General features: G+C 39.7%; 2 protein-coding genes across 3 annotated transcripts in view; one reads left to right on the forward strand and one right to left on the reverse strand.

The window, feature by feature from the left end:
* pm20d1.2 (peptidase M20 domain containing 1, tandem duplicate 2) overlaps positions 1–5,012 on the forward strand; it is a 139,707-nt gene extending 134,695 nt beyond the window's left edge. Inside the window, exons 15-16 of one of the 2 annotated variants that reach the window (XR_015777438.1) lie at positions 4,131–4,236; positions 4,895–5,012. The gene's annotated coding sequence lies outside the window, so the exon portion shown is untranslated. The remainder of the gene's footprint in view (positions 1–4,130; positions 4,237–4,894) is intronic. The other variant, XR_015777439.1, reaches the window with a different exon arrangement.
* nfascb (neurofascin homolog (chicken) b) lies at positions 1,094–24,994 on the reverse strand. Its single transcript, XM_088081936.1, has 28 exons — positions 24,801–24,994; positions 24,357–24,560; positions 18,780–18,901; positions 18,241–18,346; positions 17,951–18,141; positions 16,614–16,736; positions 16,255–16,473; positions 14,948–15,059; positions 14,594–14,781; positions 14,386–14,517; positions 14,170–14,313; positions 12,900–13,011; positions 12,614–12,777; positions 12,374–12,521; positions 11,457–11,581; positions 11,271–11,372; positions 10,974–11,171; positions 10,696–10,766; positions 10,379–10,601; positions 9,573–9,688; positions 8,193–8,403; positions 4,076–4,198; positions 3,580–3,753; positions 3,333–3,464; positions 3,178–3,247; positions 2,235–2,246; positions 1,972–2,007; positions 1,094–1,867 (listed from the first exon to the last, which is right to left on the reverse strand). Exons 3-28 carry the CDS (start codon positions 18,853–18,855, stop codon positions 1,636–1,638), a joined length of 3,540 nt encoding a protein of 1,179 aa, XP_087938062.1. The 5' UTR covers positions 18,856–18,901; positions 24,357–24,560; positions 24,801–24,994; the 3' UTR covers positions 1,094–1,635.
* Positions 24,995–25,065: the final 71 nt, after the last annotated feature.

Consider the following 25,065-nt stretch of genomic DNA (forward strand, 5'->3'; position numbering starts at 1 on the left):
AAAAGGCCAACAAGGCAATAGTATAGTATGTCGAAAAAAGTCAAATTTTGACCCCTCCTAAAAATGGCTGCAAACAGCATAGAATAGCTTGTAGAGACGCGTCATAGCATGCAAAGTGGAAATAAAGACCAAAAAAGGCCAAAAACCTCAAAATTTAGCATGTCAAAAAAAAAGGCCAACAAGGCAATAGTATAGTTTGTCGAAAAAAGTCAGTTTTTGACCCCTCCTAAAAATTGCTGAAAACAGCATAGAATAGCTTGTAAAATTTGACTTTTGTCCCACTTTGTATGCTATGATGCGTCTCTATAAGTTATTCTACGTTGTTTTGAGCCATTTTCAGGAGCGGTCAAAATTTGACTTTTTTCAACATAGTATGCTATTGCCTTTTTGCGCCCTTATTGGCCTTCATTCCCACTTGGTATACTATAACGCATCTCAAGAAAGCATTCTAAGTTATTTTCAGCCATTTTTAGGAGGGGTCAAAATTGGACTTTTTTTTAGTATGTCAAAAAAGTCAAATTATGACTGCCACTAAAAACATTTCAAAATGATGTAGAATACGTTGTAGAAGTTCAAACTGTGCGTACATTATTTGATTTTCTCAGAAATGAACAACTGTTTTAGCTGGATTTTACCATTACGCCAACACACGTGGGGGTGGGAGGGCCCTTTCATCGCTGCTTGTAGCTTGTTATGTATTATTGTATGTTTCCTTCATGTACCCTTTTATTCTAAGAATTATATTCAAACAATAAGAGATTTCTCCCAAATATCAAGTAACAGAGAAGCTAAATTCCATATTCAGAAACATATTAAATATGCTACAAATAATATTTCCACTTTATTTACATATGTGACATAATTCTGTCTATGCACAAATTATGTTAGTACTCAATAATCTAAAGCTATTACATCAAGATTGATGAAATCAATCACTATCCTCAGTAACTGAATTAGAGACAGTTAATTAATAGATACATCACCAACTTATAATTTTTGAACTTATTTAAGGGCGCCTGCTGATTCCCCAAATGGTTTGATGTCTATTCTCGTAGCAAAGCACAAATTTACAACTGACTCTGCAGATAAATCATTAGTTCCTGGAAATATTTATTATTATATATCACTAACAACACTTTTATACACTTACACTGGACAAAAACAATTGTGTATAAAACAAAGAGTATGCAATCTCCGTTCAGAGAGTACATTATGGCTCCCTTGATCGTGAAAGTATGGTATGCAGTCCTTATTTTGAGCAGCCAACGCAAAAATAACACAAATATTATTGTAATTAGCGGAAAGAAAAAGATATACTTACAGGGGTTAAATTTGTCCTTGCAACAGTTTTTATCAACATGATAAACTGATCTACTTCTGTCTCTTCTGATATGCCAGTGCATATGCATGTGCACAAACACGCAGAACTTTTTTTTTTTTTAACAGGAAATGCAATACAAAAAATTAATGGAAAAGCTTGCTTAAGATAAGCGTCCCAGCTCTAGCACTGTCCCAACAATTCCACCGTTGTCGTCTTTAAATGTGCGAGAGTTGGTTTGTCTGCATGGACACAGAGAGTAACAGCACCTCAGGCTCCAGCTGAGTCACATGACAAATGGGAAGGTGCTTTAAATTTTAGGCCAGAGAGTAGATGGTGTTTATTGGAGAGTGGAGCTCCAGACTTCCACCAAAGTCCAACTCCCTGACATCTCTCCTGGTTCCTGTGTACTGCCCAATGAATGAGCCATCCTCGTTGAACGGTATCTCGCCTCCTTCTCCATAGTCCACCAGACTGTCGTCACTGTCTGATCGCTTCATCATTGCCTCCATAGATGGCTGGCCTCTTTGAAGCCCTCTTTCCTCCTCTCTGCAAAATAGTGCAAAACATTAAAAACCTGACATGAGGAGACTAGACACTGGAGAACAACCTAATGTATCAATATTTAAAATTTTAAAAGTACATGTACATACCGCCGAGGGTAAGGCAGAGTGGAGACACGAGTAATCCTAAAATAAGAGGAAAGTTTGTACATTAGTATGACAGGACAGATGATATTATCACATTTAATTGATCATCTACTAAAAAAATGCTTAAAACAGTTTCAATATTCTGTTATGAATACACTACTCTGTTATTTACCTACTGTAGAAAAACTTAATATATACCCCCGTGTGCTAGCTTTACAGTTTAAATGTCAATAGTGTCAATGTGTCAATAGTTGATCTTTCCATACCTTTCAAGAGACCTTGAGTAGTTGAATGGAAAACAAACAGGGTTGAGGGAATAAAGGTTTAGGTAGAAAAGGTAGCATAAAAAGAAAAGAAAAACAGAAAATAATGTAAGTATAATCAAAGTTATCATAAATAAGGCCATAAATACTGTAATCAGTTTTGATTTGTACCTGTGCATCATGCTAAAAATTAATTCCAATCTAAAGGCACCTTGTAGAGTTTCTGGCCCCTAGTAGCGCTATGGAGCAATGTTTTTAATGATCGTGTCCCCATTTTGTTTATGCACATACAGCCATGTGATGTGCTGGCCTGCTATTCCACTGATCTGCGAGCTAGCAAACAATGTAAACAATAGGGCTGGGTATCTGTATGTTATACCTTAGACATACTGACCGAAAACATTTGAAATTATAGCTGTACAACATGCCATGACATACTCTATCGGCATCCGTAGCATTTTGATGGTACTGGCATCTTAATTTTTTAAACAATACACAGCTGTAGTAAACAATGCACGATATAAAATGTTTTTAAAAATTGACATAATTATGATAATTGGGCTCAACACGTTTCAAGCCTCAAGAAAAATATGTCATTGTTGTGAGTAACACTGGGTATAAACATATAGTTTGTTTGTTTACAAGATAACTCTACAGGGCAGCTTTGTTCACCAAATTGAAAGCTAATGCACAGCTACAGAGCAAATGGATGTAAATATAAGGCTACTGTTATAGTTTTCAATAATGATAGTGCTTTACAGTGTTATGGGAAACATAATGATCTATTCACTGTTGAGTATTATTATCATGGTATTAAATGAATAATAGTGCATAACAGAACACACCTTATTTTGTCAAACACTTTGATAGATAGTAGACCACTTACAAATAACTAAAATTTTAGTATATTGCTTATTTTCCACCAGCTGTTTGCTGTAATGCTTACCTGTAGTCAAAGGATCCTTCTTGGTCTTTGTCATCCACCGGCTCCAATGAAATGTCTTTCTTTTCCCGTACTGAAATTTAAAACAAGCTACACTGTAACGAGAGATTCATATGATTTTACTGGACATCACAGAAAATGGGGAATCGACACTGTACCTGGGTATTTCCCCCCTCGGCTCCTCTTGATGAAGCACACTATTAGTAGGATGAGCACAATGAGAGCCACAGCACACATAATCCCAATGAACCAGCCCTGAGTGGTGATGTCCACCTGGTCCTGAGCATACGCTGAAACACACATGTAAGTACACACATCTTCAAAGTGAGCATCCACTGAGCACTATTAAGTGTTTCTTTGGTAACCCACCAAATGTTTTGATACATGGACAAAGCAGTAAATTACTTTCAGTGGTGTAGTGGGGTGACTCCTCCGTATGCCATTCTCCTATCCCAATTCGAGTTCGTGCCGCCACTGAGAATCTGTAACGAGTGTAGCGGTCGAATCGCCGGATTGAAAAACTTGTAACATTTGGAGGGAACTCCTCAATTCTGAGCTCCTCTCCCCGGGTGGCATTCACTGTGGAGTGGAAATTTAAGTGCATTAGGAGGACTCTTGATGCAGGTAGAGTGCACATGACAGAGCTATTGAGTAGTATACCTGCTCAGAGAGTGCCAGCACAAGTGCTCATTACCCTCTTGAGAGCACACTTCAGTGTTATTTTGGTCTTTGAATACATATTTAAGAGTGCCATTATGTTCTACTGGGATGTGGTTTAAAGTGTCATGTAGAAATCTTTGTCAGATTTAGTGAAATAAATGCTACCTTTTCTGTTTCTCTAAGGAGGACTGTATAATGTTACATTATGAGGTATTTGAGTCTTTCAGATGTTGGTGCATACCTGTCTGGTACTTGAGGGAATACCCAGTAATGATACCATTTGGTTCTGCTGGCAGGTCCCAGTCGACATAAATACTATCCAGATGTCGCTGTTGGATCCTGAAGGATCGGGGAGCAGATGGTACTACGGACAAAAACACAGCAGGAGACAACACATATAAGGTTAGTAAATTAACACTGATTTGTGATTTATTTGTGCTTGGTAGAGGAAACTGCTGTTCTTTTGTTCCTTGGATGGTGAAGTAATGGCTTTTCTACAGGGTAACCATGGGTTATTAAAGGAAATTAATTAATTAAGTGACACTGAAAGTCCCTAAATAAGCATTACAAAGCCTGGAAAACAGTTTTCCTATGTATTGACTTTGTAGCATTATTTCAGTTCCGTATTTTTCTAGACAGGTTGAATGTTCAAGTTTGCATGAATTTAATTATTGTGTAAATGTGTGTTGGGGTTTTGTTTATGAAAATCATGACATGATACACTATGACTTCTTAATGACAAACAAGCTTATGACATTTTAAATTTATTTTTAGCTTTAGGGGAGACTTTCATGAAACACTATACTGTATTGTTTTATGTTTTTGAAATGACATACTAAACTGACATTTTCATGCTATTTTAATGGCAAACTACTATAAACTTTGACATATTTTCATAATTAAAACTATTTTTAACTACTATATTTTTCAAGATTTTTACAGGCATACTATACTGTTTTTTTGGTCAATACAGTCCCTTGTATTCACAATATCAGGGTGGGGGTGTTGCGTGCCGCCCAGTTTTGTGTGTAAATAACGCACTGTGTTGTTGCCGTTGCAGCGGTTGCTGTCCTCCTCCTCTCCCCGGGCGCTCCCTCCACCCTCCTTCCTGAGCACCTATTGCCAATTCCTTCATTCAGGAGGGCAGGTAAGGGGGTGCGGAGTGGGAGGTAGGAGGCTCTTCCTTGGTTTTTGTTTCTAGCTTCCGCCTTTTTTTTTTTTTTGTTAATTCGAGAGGGGTTGGACTCTCTTGGACTCTGGGGGCACTGGGCAGGGGTGGCAATACTTATTGACCCCTGGCTCAGTGCCTGTATGTTGGAGTTTACCCCAGTGGACAAGAGGGTAGCCTCCCTCCACCTTCGGGTGGGGGGACGGATCCTGACTGTTGTTTGTGCCTATGGTCCAAACAGCAGCACAGAGTATCCACCCTTTTTGGAGTCCTTAGAGGGGGTGCTGGAGAGTGCTCCTTCTGGGTTTTCCCTCGTTCTGCTGGGGGACTTCAACGCTCATGTTGGCAGCAACAGTGAGACCTGGAGGGGTTTGATTGGGAGGAACCCCCCCTCCCCGATCTGAACCTGAGTGGTGTTTTGTTATTTGACTTCTGTGCTCGCCACAGATTGTCCATAACAAACAACATGTTCAAGCATAAGGGTGTCCATATGTGCACTTGGCAGCAGGACACCCTAGGCTGCAGTTTGACGATCGACTTTGTAGTCGTGTCATTGGACTTGCGGCCACATGTTTTGGACACTTAGGTGAAGAGAGGGGCGGAGCTGTCAACCGATCACCACATGGTAGTGAGTTGACTCCGATGGTGGGGGAAGACGCCGGTCAGACCTGGCAGACCCAAGCACATTGTGAGGGTCTGCTGGGAAAGTCTTGCAGAGTCTCCCATCAGAAGGAGCTTCAACTCCCACCTCCGGGAGACCTTCGACCATGTCCCGGGGGAGGTGGAGACATTGAGTCCAAGTGGGCCATGTTCCGTGCCTCAGTTGTTGAGGCGGACGATTGGTGCTGTTGTCGTAAGGTGGTTGGTGCCTGTCGTGGCAGAAACAGCCCAACCCGTTGGTGGACACCGGTAGTGAGGGATGCCGTCAAGATGAAGACGGAGTCCTACCAGGCCTTCTTGGCCTGTGGGACTCTGGGGGCAGCAGACAGGTACCGACAGGCCAAGCAGAGTGCAGCTACGGCGGTCGCCAAGTCAAAAACCCCGGCATGGGAGGAGTTCAGTGAAGCCATGGAGAACAACTTCCGGATGGTTTCGAAGAGGTTCTGGACCACCATCCGGCGTCTGAGGAGGGGGAAGCAGTGCTCTGTCAACACTGTGTATTGCGGAGACGGGGTGCTGCTGAACTCAACTTGGGACGTTGTGGATTAGTGGAAGGAATACTTTGAAGACCTCCTCAATCCCACTGACACGCCTTCCAGTGAGGAAGCAGGGCCTGGGGACTCGGGGTTGGGCTCTCCCATCTCTGGGGCTGAGGTTGCCAAGCTGGTCAAAAAGCTCCTCGGTGGCAGGGCCCTGGGGGTGGATGAGATCCACCTAGGGTTTGTTAAAGCCTTGGATGTTGTGGGGCTGTCATGGTTAACACATCTCTGCAGCATTGCGTGGACATCAGGGGCAGTGCCTCTGAACTGGCAGACCGAGGTGGTGGTCCCTCTTTTTAAGAAGGGGGACCGGAGGGTGTGTTCCAACTATAGGGGGATCACACTCCTTAGCCTCCCTGGCAAGGTCTATTCAGGGGTACTGGAAAGGATGGTCCGCCGGACAGTCGAAACTCAGATCAAGGAGGAGCAATGCGGTTTTTGTCCCGGTCATGGAACTGTGGACCAGCTCTGGACCCTTGGCAGGATCTTTGAGGGTGCCTAGGAGTTTGCCCAACCAGTCCACATGTGCTTTGTGGACTTGGAGAAGGCATTCCACCGTGTCCCTCGGGGAGTCCTGTGGGGGGGTTCTCCGGGAGTATGGGTTATCGGACCCCCTGATATGGGCCGTCTGTTCCCTGTACGACCCGGGCCGGAGCTTGGTCCGCATTGCCGGCAGTTTCCGGTGAGGGTTGAACTCTGCCAGGGCTGCCCTTTGTCACCGATTCTGTTCATAACTTTTATGGACAGAATTTCTCGGCGCAGCCAGGGCGTTGAGGGGGCCCGGTTTGGTGACCTCAGGACTGAGTTGCTGCTCTTTGCAGATGATGTGGTCCTGTTGGCTTCATCAGGCCGGGACCTTAAGCTCTCACCGGCCAGGATAAGAATCAGCACCTCCAAATCTGAGGCCATGGTTCTCAGCTGGAAAAGGGTGAAGAGCCCTCTCCAGATCGGGGAGGAGATCCTGCCCCAAGTGGAGGAGTTTAAGTAGCTCGGGGTCTTGTTTACGAGTGAGGGATGGATGGAGCAGGTGATCGACAGGCGGATCGGTGCAGCGTCTGCAGTAATGCAGACTCTGCACAAATCTGTCGTGGTGAAGAGGGAGCTGAGCCAAAAGGCAAAGCTCTCGATTTACCGGTCGGTCTTCGTTCCTACCCTCACCTATGGTCACGAGCTTTGGGTAGTGACCGAAAGAACAAGATTGCGGGTACAAGCAGCCGAAATGAGCCACAGGGCCACAAATGAGACAAAGGGGGTTTAAAACGTCTGGCATCCTTCATATGTGCGGTCTTCGTTGAGCCTTTTTGTTAGTTTTGTTATAGGCCGTAACAGTATGGTATCACTTTTTTTTTTTTATCATATTTCGGACAACATACTACACTATGACCTTTTCATCATATTTTGGACAGCATACTTTACTATGACTTTAGTATCCTAGTTTGGATGACATCTTTTAGTATGACCTTCTTTTTGCAATTTTGGATATATACAATATAACATATTGTATTATGACTTTGAATCAGGTTTTGGACAACATACTGTACTATGACTTTTTATTCTATTTTGGACTACATACTAAAGAAACCATGAAATACTGAACTGCTGAATTTTTATACATTTTTTGGAAAAGACACACTATACTATGACTTTTTCATAATATTTTGGATGACATAATTTAGTATGACCTTTTTTTGCAGTTTTAGACAACATATTATACTATGACTTTTTATCACATTTTGGATGACATGCTCTTGTGTACTACTGATATTACTCTAATAAACATTGCAGGGGCACTGAGTTCATTGTCTTGTCTTTTGTTTTCAACGCATTTACTTGAATTATGTTGCAATGATGCAGTGATACAAGTAGTTACAATCAATGTGTAAGAAATGTAAATAAAAGTGTGTCACTTGTGGAACTTGAGAGAAGTGGTAATGACGTCTTAAAAAGGTATTAAATTTAATGTAAATGTTACTGCATATACCTGTTCTTACCTCCTTCAGGCGTTGAGAAGTGTATGTTATTGCTGGGCGGTCCTTCATATCGATTGTTTGCCACCACTATGTACAGCTTGTAGTTGCTATAGGGGATGAGCCCAGTGACAACTCCAGAGGGCTCTGGATCATTGTCTGGAAAAGATTTGGACTTCATCCCTCTGTTGACTCGATGCCACCTGAGCTGACTGCTGTCCCTCCAGTAGTAGACCTGAGAGACGAAACACACCCAGCATTTTGATTAAGTTCAAGGTATTCATATATGTGATTCATACATATGTGCACTTCTAAAATGTTCTGATTTTTTTCATTTCATTGCATTCAGTTGGCCAAATAACTTTCTGTATGAGAGTACACATGTTATCATGTATTGGGAGGGAAGGTAATGAACAGGATATGTTGTTGTCATTGTGCATTAAGTGTGTTGTGATTATGGTTGTCATTAATAAATAAGGCTTTTATTTTTAAGAGTTTGTTTCCTTGCCAAGTAATTGTGTCAGCACTGAGTTCATTAGTGCAATATTTCCATCATCAGGCATGAAATTGTCATCTTTCTAAAAACACCATAGGCTGTAACAACCAGTCAAAATAGGAGCCAAATCTTGAAAACCTGCACAAAATATCACATCAATTATTGACAAAAACATCTGAGACTTTATGTCAAAACCAGTAGAAACAAATGAACCCAGGATATTAGAGGAAAGGTTTTACAAAAATAAGATTGGCTCTATGAAATGAGGGGAGGCGGATTAAATAATAACCATAACAACTGGGAATATCTTCCCAACTATAAAAAGAAATCAATTATATGAAACATTATTTTACCAAAAATAAAACAATTTATGAAACTGATTTATGATTAGTTTGATGACTATATTTTACAACATTCAGGCAAATGCTAATAGGTGACACCTAAAATTGAACGTGGCTGAGGTTGCGTTATTTTTAGGTTTGAGCAACAGCCCCTTAAAATGTGTATGTGCACGTTGTGACAAATAATAGCGTAAATATTTAAGTCAACTGCTAAATAAAAAAAATGTATGAGGCCAATTGCATCTTTCATAGAATTGTGTTTCTATGTCTTTTTCTCTTTCATTTTGGACTGGTTACTGCCTGATCTGCTTTCCCTTTTTGATTTTTTCTTGTAGATAATAATGATATATTATCAATACTTATTTTGTATTTCCCATCTAATCTTTTGAAAGCATTTTTAAATTTCTTTTTGTTTCTATTTCCATTTGCATTCAATGAATTTTAACACGTTTGCCTCATTTTAAGGATCTTTTTTATCAAAATGTGCTGGATGATTGGATCAGGAGTTTGAGTTTGAGATTTTGCTGTTTTGGTTTATTTAATTATGGTTTTGTATTTTTCACAAACCTTGTATTCTTTCAGTTCACCCATCATGGAGCCGCGTGTCACTGCGTCCCAATGCACCGTCACCTGCGTGCTTTCGATGTCGGACACCCTCAGGTTCAGGGGTGCAGTTAAAGGACCTGAGGGAAAAAAAACAGAGATGACTTCATCTTGGCTCATCAGTGAACACAAAGAGAGATGATGGGATGGATGACGTGATGATGTAAAAAAAAAAATTACTTAAACAGAAAAGGGGTGTTATTAGCCAAGCATAAAAACCTTTGTTAAATTTTGGTTTTAGTTTTTTTTTTAACTTTCCGGAATTTACGATGACGGTTTCTTACATGCAAATTCAAAATGTGCCTAAAAAAATGTGGGCAGAAGCTTACTTGCTGCTGTTTACACTTGCTTAACTGTGATTTAATTTTGATTTATTTAGAACATATAAAAAAAATGAAAAGATATATATATATATATATATATATATATATATATATATATATATATATATATATATATATATATTTACATTGAATAATAATTGAATAAGCAAGAGAAGTGGTCAAACACATGATGACTTGGTTTATATATTAGAAAAGAAGTGAGAAGTGAAAAAAGTTTTTAACCTATTTTGTAATTAATTAAATATATGCATTCACCCACATACTCAAAACCAAATATCTATGATTTTTCATGGTTTTTTACAGAAAAAAAGAGGAAAATTAGCGTCTTTGGAAGTTGGTTTTTACAGAAAGACGTGACACTTTGTTATTTTTCCTTTATTTGTTACTCATCATTATATCATAATGCAGCAAAATTTAGGCACTTACGGTCTTCCCCGGAGTAACCGATGACAACAGGAGACTCAGGACCCAGCCCAAAGTCGTTTACAGCCTGGACTTTTAACTCATACGGAGTGAAGGTATCTGCATCGTAGATGTAGTATTTCAGCCATTTAGTGGTTGCGTTCTTCCACTCTTCCCTGGAATCTTTCCTTCTCCACCAGACCAGATACTTCAGATGAGGCCCGTTCCACTCTCTGTAGGTCAGAGGCTGAAAGCAACCAGCATAGTTTGATTTTATTGTGGTATAAATTAAAATACTCAGTAGTCAAGATAAATATGAAAGTGTTTGATGGCTTTATTACCTCCCAGCTGATCTCCATGTTGTTTCTCCAAGTGCCCACACCCTTTAAGTTTTTAGGGATGATGTCTGGAGCTGTGGAGGAAAAACAAAACAGTGGTAAAATCATTAGCTTTAAAGTGATAGTTCAGCCTATTCAGCCCACGACCAGGTCGCAAGATGGTCACAAGCTTTGGGTAGTAAATACTGAACAAGTCCTTTAAAATTTGTTACACAATAGTTTTTTTTTTTTGCTCACTTACAATCTTTCTCAAGAATGTATTTCAGTAACATCAAACTCACGTGCACCGCTGCTCTGAAACCGCATGGATGGACGACTTGGGCGACTCATTCCGATTTCATTGATAGCGATGACCCGGAACTCATAGTAGGTGAAAGGTATAAGATGCAGAATGACAGAGTTGAGGTTCCCTGGGTACGTCGAGAGGTTTCTCCACTTCCCGGGCAACCAGTCATCATCATCATACTGCACTAAGTACTCTGAAACAAAGCAATAAATAGAGACAAAAATGTGGTGAATACCAGGATTCTCACGAAAACAATAATACTTGTGAGTTTATTTATTTGAACGGCTCTTACCTGTTATAGGATTATGATTGCTCTTTCCAGGGACCCAACTGAGTCTAACAGTGCGTTCATATGGATCTGACAACTCCAAGTTAGTGGGAGGATCTGGACGATCTATAAACAGAAATACACGAACAATTAAAGAGGCAAACACAGCGTATGGTGTATGAAATGTGATTTATTTTAAACGTGTCATACCCATCACCATTAGGCGTGCTGAGGCAGACTTCTGGTCCAGTTCACTCTTAATGACACAAGTGTAGTTGCCCTCATCGCCAGTGTTTACGTTAGTGATGACCAGGTTTGATTCATCCAGAGTGAGTCTGAGGATATAAGGGAGAGACGGATGACATCAAGATGCTTATTGGTTCCTGAAAAATTAAACACTTCAAAGGTCCAGTGTGTAGGATTTAAGGGGATAAATTGGCAGAAATAGAATAAAATAGAGTAAGTGTGTTTTCTTTGGTGTATATTTTTGTGTTTTGTTACCTTAGAATGAGACATTTTTATTTACATAGGGGCCAGGTACTTGTCTACAGTGAACGCCATGTTGCACTGCCATGTTTCCACAGTAACCTAGTAAGTAAGCTAGTGATCCATCTGCAACATACCAAACAGTGTCAGAGAAACACTGATTTTTTTTAACATAGAAACTGCTTTATTCAGTGTTTTTACCTGTCTAAATTACTGGGTTTATTTGTTATGGAGGAAAGGCAACCTCTGCAGATAATTCAGCTCACAGACAAAAACTCCTGAATATCTCGATCAGAAAAAAGGTGAGCACACATTACCAGCTGCTGAGATAGCAACATGCAAAAACAGCATTGGAGAAACATTAATTTGAAACATGAATCTGCTTTATTCAGTGTTTTTACTGATTTTAAATCACCCAGTCTATTTGTTTTTGAGAAGAGACCTCTGCGGATAATTCAGCTCCTGGTAAAAACTTCTTGAACAATGAACACTGGAGGAATCCAAACCACAAGAAGTTTCAGCTGGTTTCAATCTGCAGTCCTCACTGCTGGATGCCTCTAAATCCACCTAAATCTCACACACTGATCCATTAATTAAAAACAGCATACATCTCTATAGAGGTCATGTATTTAAAGGCATACCTCCAGCCAAGAGTGACTTGTTTTTTGTCTTTCATCCAGGTGGTTGTGACAGGAGTTGTGACATCTGTTTTCACACCACACTCAAAGCGCACGTCGGTTCCACGGATGACTTTCATATCCTGGGGTCTCGTGACAATTACAGTAGGCTCTGAGAAGAGTGGATAAAAAAACATGAGGGGTCACACAATCAAACAAGGATAAATTAAAAGTTTTTTTAGTATAAAACAGTGGGACCCTGACCTTTGACCTCTATTCGGACTTGGTTCTCATCTCTTCCTGCGATGTTGCTGACGATACACAGGTAAGTTCCCTGGTCCTCTATCCGTATGTGTTTGATCTCCAGAGTCCCATTACCGTAGGTCTTAAAACGATTTCCTTCTAGATTTCCCTGTCCATATTTGGACCTGTGTGAGCAGACCCATAAACACACACACACACACACAAACACACACACACACACACACACACTCTGTGAGAAGATGTCTGAGCACTCTTTGCATTAAAATATCAATCAGCATGTTCTCACCATCGCAATTCAGGCACTGGAGAACCAAAGTAGCGGCAGTCTACCAACGTACGGCTGCCCTCTACCACTTTGATGAGTTCATTCCTAGGCCCGAGGATACGTGGCGTCGCATCTAGAGAAAGATTGATAATTAATATGTGAGTATAAAATAATATCCTCTTTGCTCTTGCCTGTTTTCTGCTGTACATGTAGTGTATTTATTTAATTTGTCAATTCCCAAATGCCTCTCACCATAATTTGTATGTAAGTGGAAAGAAAAAGAACAAATGCAACATTGGAGCAAAGAAAAAGTTTTTCTTTACTTATGAAACAGAATATTTTTTGGCATCATTGCATTATTTTACTGAAGACTGAGGCTTCTGAAAGCGGAGACACTGATATCTCTACCGTGATGAATTCCTCCGTGTGTCAGTTCATAATGTAAAAAATCTCTGTTCCCCAAAAAATATATATAATATTGTAGTGTTTGTTGTTTGTAGTTCAAGTGCTACAGGGGTTTTTTTTCTTAAAAGGCTATGAAAATATGCAATATTTTCTTAATCAGCTTCTTGCTGTGAAGGATAAAGTTCTATGTAAACTTACATTTCTGCTGGATTTGTTTCTTATTCTTACCTGAGAGATTTGATGTGATTTGATCTTCATTTGTTTGATAGTACACAAATAAGAATTTAGTAGTATTGTTTGTTTTGGAGCACATATTTTGATTTCTTGTACTTCTTTTGTCTTGGCATGGACACTGTAGATATTTTTACATTTGGCCGGGACAAATAGATTTTTAATCTCAAGAGGTTTTTTTTTCTGTTTAACTTAAGGTTGAATAAAGTCAAGCATGGATTACCTATCATGTATATGATTGTAAGGCATTTGATGTTTGACACCAATGGTTTTTAAGCATTTTTTCAGGTAACCACCACCTTTTTAAATGCTCTTATATTTTACATACAGTTTTTGGTTATCAAATGTATAAAAAGTATACAGGGTTCCCAATTCCAAAGCCTTTAAATAACGTCCTACTTAATTTTTATGACTGTGTGTGTAACAGTGATGCAGCTAAGAAGCCACTTTTAGAGGCGCCATGACACTAAATATTTATTTCAGTAATTAGACATAGACAAGAATAATGTTTAAAATTACCAAATTATTCTTATTTTCCTTTATAAAATTGGTGACTCCTTAGAAAACAATTTGAGAACTCCCACAACTCATGGCTGAGTCAAAAAAAAAAAAGTTTTACAATTTAAATGTCACTGAAGACGGAGACGTAACTTACGTAGCACGTTGACAAAAGCGTTGGCCATCAAGTATCCGAATTGATTGGAAGCATTGCACTGGTAGACGGCAGTGTTTTCAGCGGTCACACTGCGTAAAGTCAGCGTGTCTCCTGACACCTGTCTGTTGGGCTGTGGTGTTGCAGCTGGAGAAAAAGAAATATTAAGTTGTTGAGATTTACTTTTACAGTTAGCAAGCATGATCTCCAAAAACATACTTTCAACTGGTTCCCCATTGATGAACCAGCTGACTGTGGGACGAGGAGCTCCGTCAGCACGACACACCAGGCGTCCATTTTCCTCCGGGGCCAAGACCAAATCAGCGGGTTTCTCCAGCCAGAACGGTGCCGCTGTCAAATACAAGTATTTTAGTTGTTTCATTATTGATAAGCAGGGTGAAAATATAATTCTGGAAGTGTCTCTCACCTTTGACCCTGACGGTTATCGTGTGCTCAATGTATCCGATCTTATTGGCAGCAGTGCAGGTGTATTCACCCACATCTTCAAATGACGCCTTTGGGATTTGAATCATCTTGTTGAAGTTCTTTACTTTCATGCGTGGCGTCACCACCAGGTCGTCACCGTCCTTGGTCCAGGTAATGCGAGGAGTTGGCCTTGATGATGATAAACAAGGCTTTACACAGGACGACTTTCATGAAATCAAAGTTAAAATATACTCAACAGAAACTACACAGAAACAAAGTGGCTTTTTGAAACAGTAGCACTGATTTTTGTTATATACAGTAACAGTATAAGTCATGATCTTGAATTGACACTCACACTCCTGCAGCGATGCACTCCAGGAGCAGTTCTTCACCCAGCAGGACCAGTACGGAGCTGGACGAGCCTGTGGGAGACAGCCAGGTGGGGGCAGCCTCGGTCACTGTACGAGCTGCAGAGACAACAAACCAGAACACACCAGTCACACAAGCACTCACACTGACCATGAAACAACACAATACGACAGTGACAGTTAACTGAGAAAATAAGAGAGGACACACTCTGGCTCACCGCAGTTAGTATGTCTACCTGCAGTAAATAAAAAGCATTTTTAGAGTTTATAGTCTGACATAAAACAAAATGGTCCAGTGTGTTGGTTTAGTAATCACAAAATCACAGGGAGTTAATGTGTGTCAGTTTGGTTAGGAAAAGTGGAGTTTGTATAGATAAACAGAACAGACAATGTGCAACACTATATTTTGACAATATATTATGTAAATCTACACTGTATTAAAAGTCCAGCTGCCTGTATGAAGGATGCTTTTTCATAAAACTAGGCTGTCTATGCAGAAGAATGATGCAAATACTTTTTGATGCTATAAAAAAAGAGAAAACAGAGAAAAGAGCTGTGACATTAGTTTTTGCTCAAGCGGTAGAAAACCTACAACTACCAGAGTCCACTGTGCCACACCAGACTGATAAACGCTCCCACTTGTGGGTCTCATAATGCATCTTGGCTGCTCAGACACAGATAACACGTGACCTTCAGTTACACAATAAAACTAAAACGTGCTTCTGAAAACTTTTTAATGGTGAAAAGGGCATCACAATAGCAGAATCTTGGGTATATAGTTTTTATTAGTTTGATACAGTTTGCGAGAGCGTGTCTCTCTATTCCCCTTTATATTTTTGTGTGGGTGGTGTAGTGCATAAAATGCAGAAACTAGACATGCATTGTGAATTTAATAGCAGGGAAATGACACATGGAAATAAATATTTTTACATCTGTTGTGGGCAAAGTTAACATATGATTCGTATTAAGAATTAACTCAAACAAATTTTACTTGGAGTGTGGGTGTTTTTTACTTTTGCTGGTATTTTGCAAATGCCACACAGTAAGAAGACTATCTGACCTGACCCACAACAGGCCAGAGGCCCTAACCACAGATCCCTAAATCCAACCCAGCTGAAACTACACCAAATGCATTAGGTAATTTGCTTTTGTTTTTAACTATCTAAGTCTTACCCACACAGCATGCAAGTCACAATGTAAACACTAAAAAATGTGTCAAACCATGTGACCAAATGACCAAAAAGACAAGATAATGGCTAAAATCGAGACTCTGTGAACACATAAACACACTCACTTGTAAGCACTTTAACAACTACGGGCATCTTCTGCTGGATGACGTTCTTGTAGGGGAAGCGGGCGTTACAGCAGTAATCAGCAGCAGAGTCATTGACCAGGACGTTAGAGAAGTACAGATCTCCGTTTACTCCCATGGATACCCTGCGGTCCTGCCGCACAGGCTGCATGGTGGGGAAAGCTGTCTGGATGGGCCAGTTGAAAGGTCTTGCATAAGAGCCTGAAATAAAGACATAACCCTCGAGAAAACACGTTTCAACAGATAGAATTCTTGACAGCTTGTCTGATTAGCATCATTAAAAAAACTCCCTGTTGAGGCTTATTGATAAAAACTTTTTGACCCAAAAGGGAGACACTTACAGCTGGACATCCAGTAGGTTTCGGGTTTGGGCGGGCCTGGTGGTGGGTCACAGGACAAGACCAGAGGCAGGCCGGCGCTGACCACCACGGGCTCCAGGATCTCCTTCGGCCACACAGGAGGTCCTTCAGAAACACAGGAGTAAACATGTGAGCAGCAAAGTCAGGTGGTGTTGTTTACATGCAACAACAGGTTGAGGTACTAATTACTAAAAAATATAGTAAACATGAACATGCTCCCAAATTCAAAAACCAGTTCTAAAACTCAAATTTGTGTTATAGGGTATAAAGTCAAGAGCTGACACTGTTTATGGGTTTTTGGGGTTTTTCCTTAGTTTCTGTGAGGATCCAAGGATTGAGGGATGTCGTATGCTATAAAGCTCTCTGAAGCAAATTGTTATTGAAAATGGGCGTCATAAATAAAATTGATTTGAAATTGAATAATATAATATAATGAATGGTGAAAAAGATGACACTGAGAGCAGCCACGGGAATGTTCTGAGTATTTGGACACATTTTCTGTTTCAGAGCTGAGAACAGTACAACAGACTGGACTCTTTATCAAGTCAGGATTACTGAAACTTAAAGATCTCATGGAATTACATACTTGTGTACATATGTTCGTTATAATCAGGGAAAAAAAGGAAAGTATTACCAGAAAATACACAAAAACTGTTTGTTTTTAGTTCAGAGGACGAGAGGCATCGAAGAAGGAAATTTAATTTTAAACATCAGTACGCGCAAACTACTTTAAGGCAAATGTGTATTTCAGTATGTGGTGTCAAACTGTGGAATTCTTTAGAGAACAATTTAATGAATAATATCAACAATGTTTTAAGTTCAAAATTATGAATAAGGAGAAAATGATTAGACAATATGAAGTTACCAGGTAATGTTTTTTTGATTGATGGTGAGTTGCTGTGTATGGCTTTTGATTTTTTTTTTGCTGTCTTTCATTTTTCTGTAAATACTAACTGCTAAGTAGCTGACGGACACACTACCTATTTCTACTTATCTATTTATTTTTGAGGAAGGGGCTGGTCCGCGTTATATCAGAATCCCATTCTTGGTCTCTGGAGCACCTCTAGACTTCATACCCTATGACGTCACAATTTTGGGACTTACTTCTCTGGTTTCCAGCTTTTAGAGAAAGTAGCTCATGAAAATAACATATTTGAATTCTTAATTTAGGTGGTTTCTCCCTTTAATGAAAAAATAACTCGTTAGTTGCATTTCACTGTTGCGTGTCACAGCACGAAGTGAGGTGACTGTGTTGCGCATCACGTGCCAGTGGCGGATATAAACAAATAGTTCTCTAATAGTCTCAGAGCTCATCTTACTGTACAGCCGTAGCCTGATTTTGTTGGAGTATGCAGATCCGTACTGATTGGAGGCAATGCACTGGTACTCTGCCTCATACTGTTCTGGATTGTTCCAGGCGTAGATGTCCAGCGTCCCTGATCGCCTTCGCATCGATGTTTGAGCATCACGCGCCACATTGAAATACTTCCCGTTACGCCTCCATGAGAAACTTCACAAAAGTGTAAAGGAAGAAAGAAAAGACAGTGAGGTGGTTTGCAGACAATAATGTCAAGAACAAAACTGTTTAGTGGTCTGCGTCAGCTCTCACATGGGATGAGGGTTTCCTTTAGCTTCACACTCTATAACCATGGTGTCTTTGGGGTCAACAATATGGTCCTTCACCGACTGCTTTATGATGGTCGGGGGCTGCCGGACTGCAGGCGGAGAAAAAAATCAGATCATTATTGTGTAAAGTTAAATGGTGAGACAATATATATTACAAATTACCAGAGGTGGGATTGAGTCATTGTTTTCCAAGTCACAAAGTGTCAACTCTCTGCACTCAAGTTGCAAGTCAAGTCAGGCAAAGTCCTAAACTTTGAGATTTGAGTCCTAAATAAGCCATAATGGGCTCTTCACAAAATGTAATGCCAATTTAACAACAGATTAATAAAATATAGATTTACAAAAGTGAAGTAACAAGTCAATGGTGTTCAAGTTAAGGGCAAGTTGCAAGTTTTCTTTTTTTTTGTCAATCTGAGTCGAGTCAATAAATTTGTGACTCCAGTCTGACTTGAATCCACCGGTCATGTGACTCAAGTCCACACCTCTTTAAATTAAAACACCAGAGTTGAGTAACTGACTCACTTTCCAGAGGGATGTCGAAAGCGCAAACACTCTGCCACAGAAGCAGAAGCAGCGCTGGTTCGACTAGTGTCCCCATCTTTACAGAGCATGGAAACGAGCAACTCTTTTCTTCACCAACTCTCCTGTTTGAAGATTAAACAAAGACGAAAAAGACAATCATGTAATAGAGATAAAATCCAGAAAAATTTCTGTATGTGAAACTTCTTATTACAGATTTCAGTAATGAATGGTTCACAAATCATCTGCATTGCGGTGATGAACATCCCAGTGGTGAAACCACAATGTAAAAACTGGTGCTTTAGTTCATAAAAAATACTATTGAGAGCTTGAATTAGCACCGTTTTACCACATATACTGAAACTGTCACTATATTTACAAAGTATTCCATGAGATAGATAATCTGTCAAAGAAAATCATGCCGCTGTCCTCGTCCTGTTTCAAAAGACATTTGCAAGAATCCACCAAACGTGAACAAAAACAACCAATCAGAGTCACAGTCTCTAATGCTGTCAATCATGTCAATCACAGTTTATGAACTGCAGTCAAACTGTCAAACTGAGCAGTGCTGATCAAACACGGATCAATATTCTGTTGCTGCACTGCTTATTTCTCGCCTCAAATGTTTTCAGAAACATATTTTAGTGAGCTGTTTAGTTGTAACATGAAAAAGTTCCTAAAATATGCTTTTAAAGACTTCTGAGGTGAGGTGTTATGCAGTAACAGAGTCTTGATTCATATTTGATTGGTGTTGCCTACTGGAACAGTTTGACCACAGTTCACAAGCAGCGATTGTCACGATTGACAGCTACGTTAGAGAGTCCTCAGCTCTGATTGGTTGTTCTTCTTCTGCCACGATAGATTCTAGCAAATGCCATTGAGAGAAATACAAGGAGGAGGCACTTCAAGCAAGATTTATCTATTTTTTATAAAAGTTACTCACTGTAGTTTTAGGTGTAAGAACATGAATATTATAAGCAGAATGAACTTGTTTGAGCAGCTTTATACTGAGTTTTAACTACTTCATATTAAGTTTGGTGACTTAATCCAGAGGTTCTCAATCTGGGTGTCAAGAAAAATCAGAGGGGGTTTTGGATAATTTAAAGGACATTTTTAATACAATTCTTTTTAAAGCTATAATTCTGTAACCTTGAGTGTCAAAAGACACAAAAATGAAGACATTTCTGAAGATTTGAGGGGAAATAGCTCTTCAGTGAATTTGCTAGTTCATAGACTTCATTAAATTTTGGCACAGGGGCCTCATGTAAGGGGTCACAAAATGGTTGGTAACAATCAGTTAAATATATAACAATGTGCTTTATTTTATAACATTCCACTGCATTTGCAATTTGCTGCATTTGTCCCCCACAATGAAAACGTAAAAGTAGGCGAGGACTGTTTTGGAGAAGATTGTACATCATCAATTGGTGCATAAAAATTCACCTGAATGCAGAAAATGAAGAGTTCTATGCTCCAGATCTTCTGGTTGAGGACCCCTAAACTTTTAGTTTCATGTGTTCCCTTTAATGTTGAAATGAAACTTGCACTTAGCTATCATGTAAAGAGACAAAAAAAAATCCCTGTGAAATGTAATGGGGTTGAATCGTAAAGTGGTATTGAATTAAAATAATCAAATGCAAGTACCTCTAAATTGTGTATAAGTATAATTCTTGAGTTAATCGGTTATTGTAAAGTTATTTCTACGACTGCATTTCCACTGCCTAGATCACACTGTTTCATCAGATTATCTAACAGAAAAGTTTATCATCATCTTCACACAGTACAAATAAAATAATGGGTGATTAAAAATAGTCCCAAGCTGCCCTGAACATGTACTTTCTAAAAAACTCACAGGAGCAAAAAGGTTTCATTAAATGTCTCTCCTCGGATTCTTTCCGTCATGTTATTGCAGTAAATATGCAGTGAACCACCAATCATGTCAGTATGATGAGAACAAAAAGTTCAGCGCCTACCTCTCTCATATAAAGTCAAATCAGGGCTCTCTCCTCCCCATCTCTGCGGCTTCCCCAGCACATCGATAATTCAAATGACTTTTCTCCACTAAATTATTCTTGTTTGTGCAGAACACCAATTAAAGCCACGGTCCTTCAAATATCAGGTCAAGAGCCCTCGAGGAGTTGATACACTTCAGTAATAGAGTTTCTGTCTGTCACTGCCACTTAGACTCTGCCCACCCATCTCATGAATAATGAATGAGCATCACACACCACCTACTCCTCACCCACATCACTTCACTGTTCTGACCGGACTCTCATGATCCTCGACAAGCCATCGCAATCAAACACGCTCACAATAAACAAACCGAGGTTCTCAGGAGATGAAATACATGTTTGCATTGATTACACGGTACAACAGTTAGGGTCTGATTTTGGCTGAGAAAAGAAAGGAATACTTTTCTTGAGCCTGATTTTTTTATTTTCTCACAGCACCAATTTGCATTCTTGTTGGTTTTGATGACATCAAAATGTGGGCTTCATTGTTGACTGAGAGAAACAGAGTATGAAAGCAATGTTTGTTTCTGTCATATGAATTTTACATGTGGCTAATCTCAAATCACATGACTTCAGAGCGATAGCCCTGAGAAAGAATGGAAATATGGAACATTTAGAATTTTTCTCGATACAAATCTTTCTATTCCTGTTACCGTTAACCCCTTGAAACCTGGATACACATCACTTTGCTTATGCAGCTATACCAGATGCCTTCACAAGTATTTAAATCTTCAAACCAAACCATAAATGTCTTTCTACTTTCTTTTGAACAGATGGGGAAAAGAGCAATTAACAACTTGGAAAAAGATGTTCCACAAATTGCAGGAAATTAGTCGATTTCGAGAATAATTAAAAAATAAAAAAAAGCTTGGGAAAAATGTCCCAAAACTATACTCATTATCAACATAATTATATATATAAAATTATTATTATTATTATATTTTTTTGTTTTTTGTTTTTTTTATACTTCTTTCCTTGATTTTTTTTTTTTTTGTCTTGTTATTTTTTTGTTTTGTTTGCAAATTTTTGGGTAGTCTATTCTTAAGTTTCTCATTGCCTTTTTCGCATGTTTTAAATTTATTTCATTATTTATTTTAACTTCATTTATTTATAATTTCCTCCACTTTTTCATAATACCAAATAGAACTCATCCTTTGACATTTTTTCAGCCATTCACATGCATATTTCCTCAGAGGAGGAAAAGGTCATTCCCATTCAGCTGAGAAAAAATCTTACAGGGGCAAGCAGCAGTTTTCTTTTCTAGAAACAGTGCCAGAGTTGCAGGAGAAGCTGTATTTGTGTTAAACAAAAGCCATCTCACGACTGTCGACAGAGTCCTGACCTGTGTAGGCTTTCAGGCATCCACACGGGGACGCGTATACAAACCAGCACTGACTGGGCTAAACAATAGCTCGGTAGCAGGGAGGAGGGGTGGGGGGTGAAATGAGGTAGCTCTACCTACAGATGAAATTAAAGTGGAACGTTTGCATATTTGTCATGATAGATTCTTCATATATTCATTTATATTTGGAGAGAATATCAGATCACTTGTCATGTAAACCATCCTCTGGCCCTGATCCCCCGCTCTGTGTCCACACAGCTGAACCTGCCTCACACACAGCACAAAAGCAGAACTGGTATGTTGAGCTTCTTGGCTCTCAGAATGGGCTTTTTTTCCGCCCCATACATCGGGCTGAAGCAGGCCTGGCAGCGAGCAGTGATCAGTGCCATGCACCAGATTGCACAGTGAAGAGGCAGAGAGGCGGACAGAGCCAGCTCAGTGACGACAAGAAGGTCTCTATACTCGCGGGTCTCCTTTGGCACGTGTGCCCAGGGCTCAGCTAAAAGCAGATGGCAAGTGGGAGGGAGCGTTCGACAGCACAAGCTGCCTGTTCAGACCCGGAGCACCTTTTATTTGCACTTTGACGTCAGTGCATCGGGGAGAGCACAAGAAGAGGAGACTGGAGAGAAACTCCAGATCACTGAGTCATCCCAAGTAATCCCCGGTAACAGCACTAACATGCTGATTGTTAGCAGATATTAAATTTCCTAGTTGCAAAGTGAAGCTGAGGCTGATGGGAACATTTTGAGTTTTGGTCATCAACCAAAGTATTGCAGAAATAAAAAGTCTGACAAGATGGCTGCACCACAGGAAATGTTGAGCGATCATTATAGTTATTAAAATTAATTCTGAGGGGGAAATAAATGTCAAATTTCATAGCAATTTAACCAAACGACATGCAGACATTTCACGCAAAACCACAAATATCCATGTGTTACAACAAGAAAGTCAGGGGATCACCACAGTAAGTTGGATTCTTCATCCAAGGACGTTGTTGAGACATTTCAGTTTAGACCAAAGTGGTCAACCAATCAACGGACCAACAGTGTCATGCACAGAGCCCGCTGTCAGCATGGCTAAAATCTAAAAACAGGTGGATATTTAGTGCCATAGACTTAAATCACAATGTTTATTTACAACTAGTTCTGGGTAGAAAATCCCTGCGTCACATACATAAAATGAAAGGAGCTGAGCAAACACTGCTGTAATTGGTTTGATTTTGGCCTCTTAAAAATGGACACCTTAAAAAAATCAGTTTAAATGTACACTTTATTCAGAATACTTTCATTTTACCTTGCCATCAGTTAAAGCCATTATCTCAAAGTCACCAAACTCCTTGACAAAAACACTAATTTTACTTTGCGAGTTGCTGGTTTACCACTGCCTCCATTAGTGCTTGAGGCAAAGCAGTGGAAATATTCAAAATATCAAAATATAACAATCGCTTACACTGATACTATTTTTTTACGTGGCAAAAATATGCGTTCACAAGAGTGCATTGTTCAGCTTCAGTGGCGGTAGATTTGGTTTATCAAAGATGGAAGAAAAGCAACTACATAAAATAAACACAGCAGAAATGTCAGATAGGTCGGCCCACCCTGTTTAAATACATATCTTTAAACGTTGGTCACAACTAGATTGGAAAACAGAAATAAACAAGTTTGCCGAGTTCACACATCTCTGCAATTCAAATCAATTGCTATATTATAGTTTTCTTGTCTGCTCCTGCATTAACAAGTGTTCTAATAGAAAATACAAAAATCCTATTAAGAATAATGCTGTCAAGTTTAATAATGTCAATAGATGTCAAACATCATGGTAAACTTTGAGTTTACTTTCCAAACATCATACAGTAAGATAAGCAGATCATAAAGTCAAATGCACATCACATTTGTCACTGAAATATTGCCACATAAAAAGTGATGCATTATTAACCTCATGGCAGGTGTCAGTGCTGAACAATATTACGTTCACTCTCGCAAAAATCTGCTGATGCAGCTGTAGACACATCCCACTTCTCAACACAGGCTATGACATCATTAAAACCTTGACAGGCGTCTTGAACGACAGCTGCATGGACTAAACCACTCCTTCACATGAGGACACACTCGATGCTGCTACTACTGGTGCCTGAATGTGCTCCAACACTGTGCACTTTACATCCAAAATACTAACAATCGAAATCAACAAAACAAAGCACAAAGTAGTGAATATTTGGTGTCCTACCTTTAGTGTGAAAGCGGACTCCTTCTCATTTCCTGTCGCAGAAGATTCACATCATCCTCAGAGAAAACTCCAACTTTCCAGCAGCATGTGGTTTTAGTGTTGTCACTCCATCAGCTTGAAGCAGGTGACAGGCCAGATAACAGTCTCATGTGGGGCGTCAGGATGGCCGCCCCGAGCCTGGGTCACACGTCTTACCAACAGGGCCTATAATAATAAATCCATTGTGAAATCCACACATAAATATAACGTCATCTTCACAGCGACGGGAGGATAAAGTTAAACACAGGCGACATGTCATGTACTACTGAAGGATTGAGTTTAGGTGTCATCCAGCTCCCATAAAGTAACAATCAGCTGCAGCCAAAAGATCATATCATTTTTTTGTATTTTTTCATGTATGCGGTTGATTTTCTGTGTGTGTCAGATGGGGGGTTGGTTACTAACCTTGTATCTTCACTCTGGCTGGCACGAACGCACACTCTCTCACACAAAGCGTTTCTGTCTGGAACAAAGTCAGTCTATTGTGGACAGTGAGGGCAGAGCTTCCACACACATGGGGGGGTTCAGCTCGTCACATTCAAGTGATTGGATGGCTTCTCCCTCATTGATAAAGTCTTGCATCATTTGTCAAGGGTGATTCATTTATTGGGTTTAAAGTGGTGGGGTTTTTATGTGTCCAGTACAGAAAAAAGTTGCAATGACAAGGAAA

Source organism: Plectropomus leopardus, chromosome 9, assembly GCF_026936395.1.
Source record: "Plectropomus leopardus strain MGB_pleo_1.0 chromosome 9, ASM2693639v1, whole genome shotgun sequence".
Classification (NCBI taxonomy): domain Eukaryota; kingdom Metazoa; phylum Chordata; class Actinopteri; order Perciformes; family Serranidae; genus Plectropomus; species Plectropomus leopardus.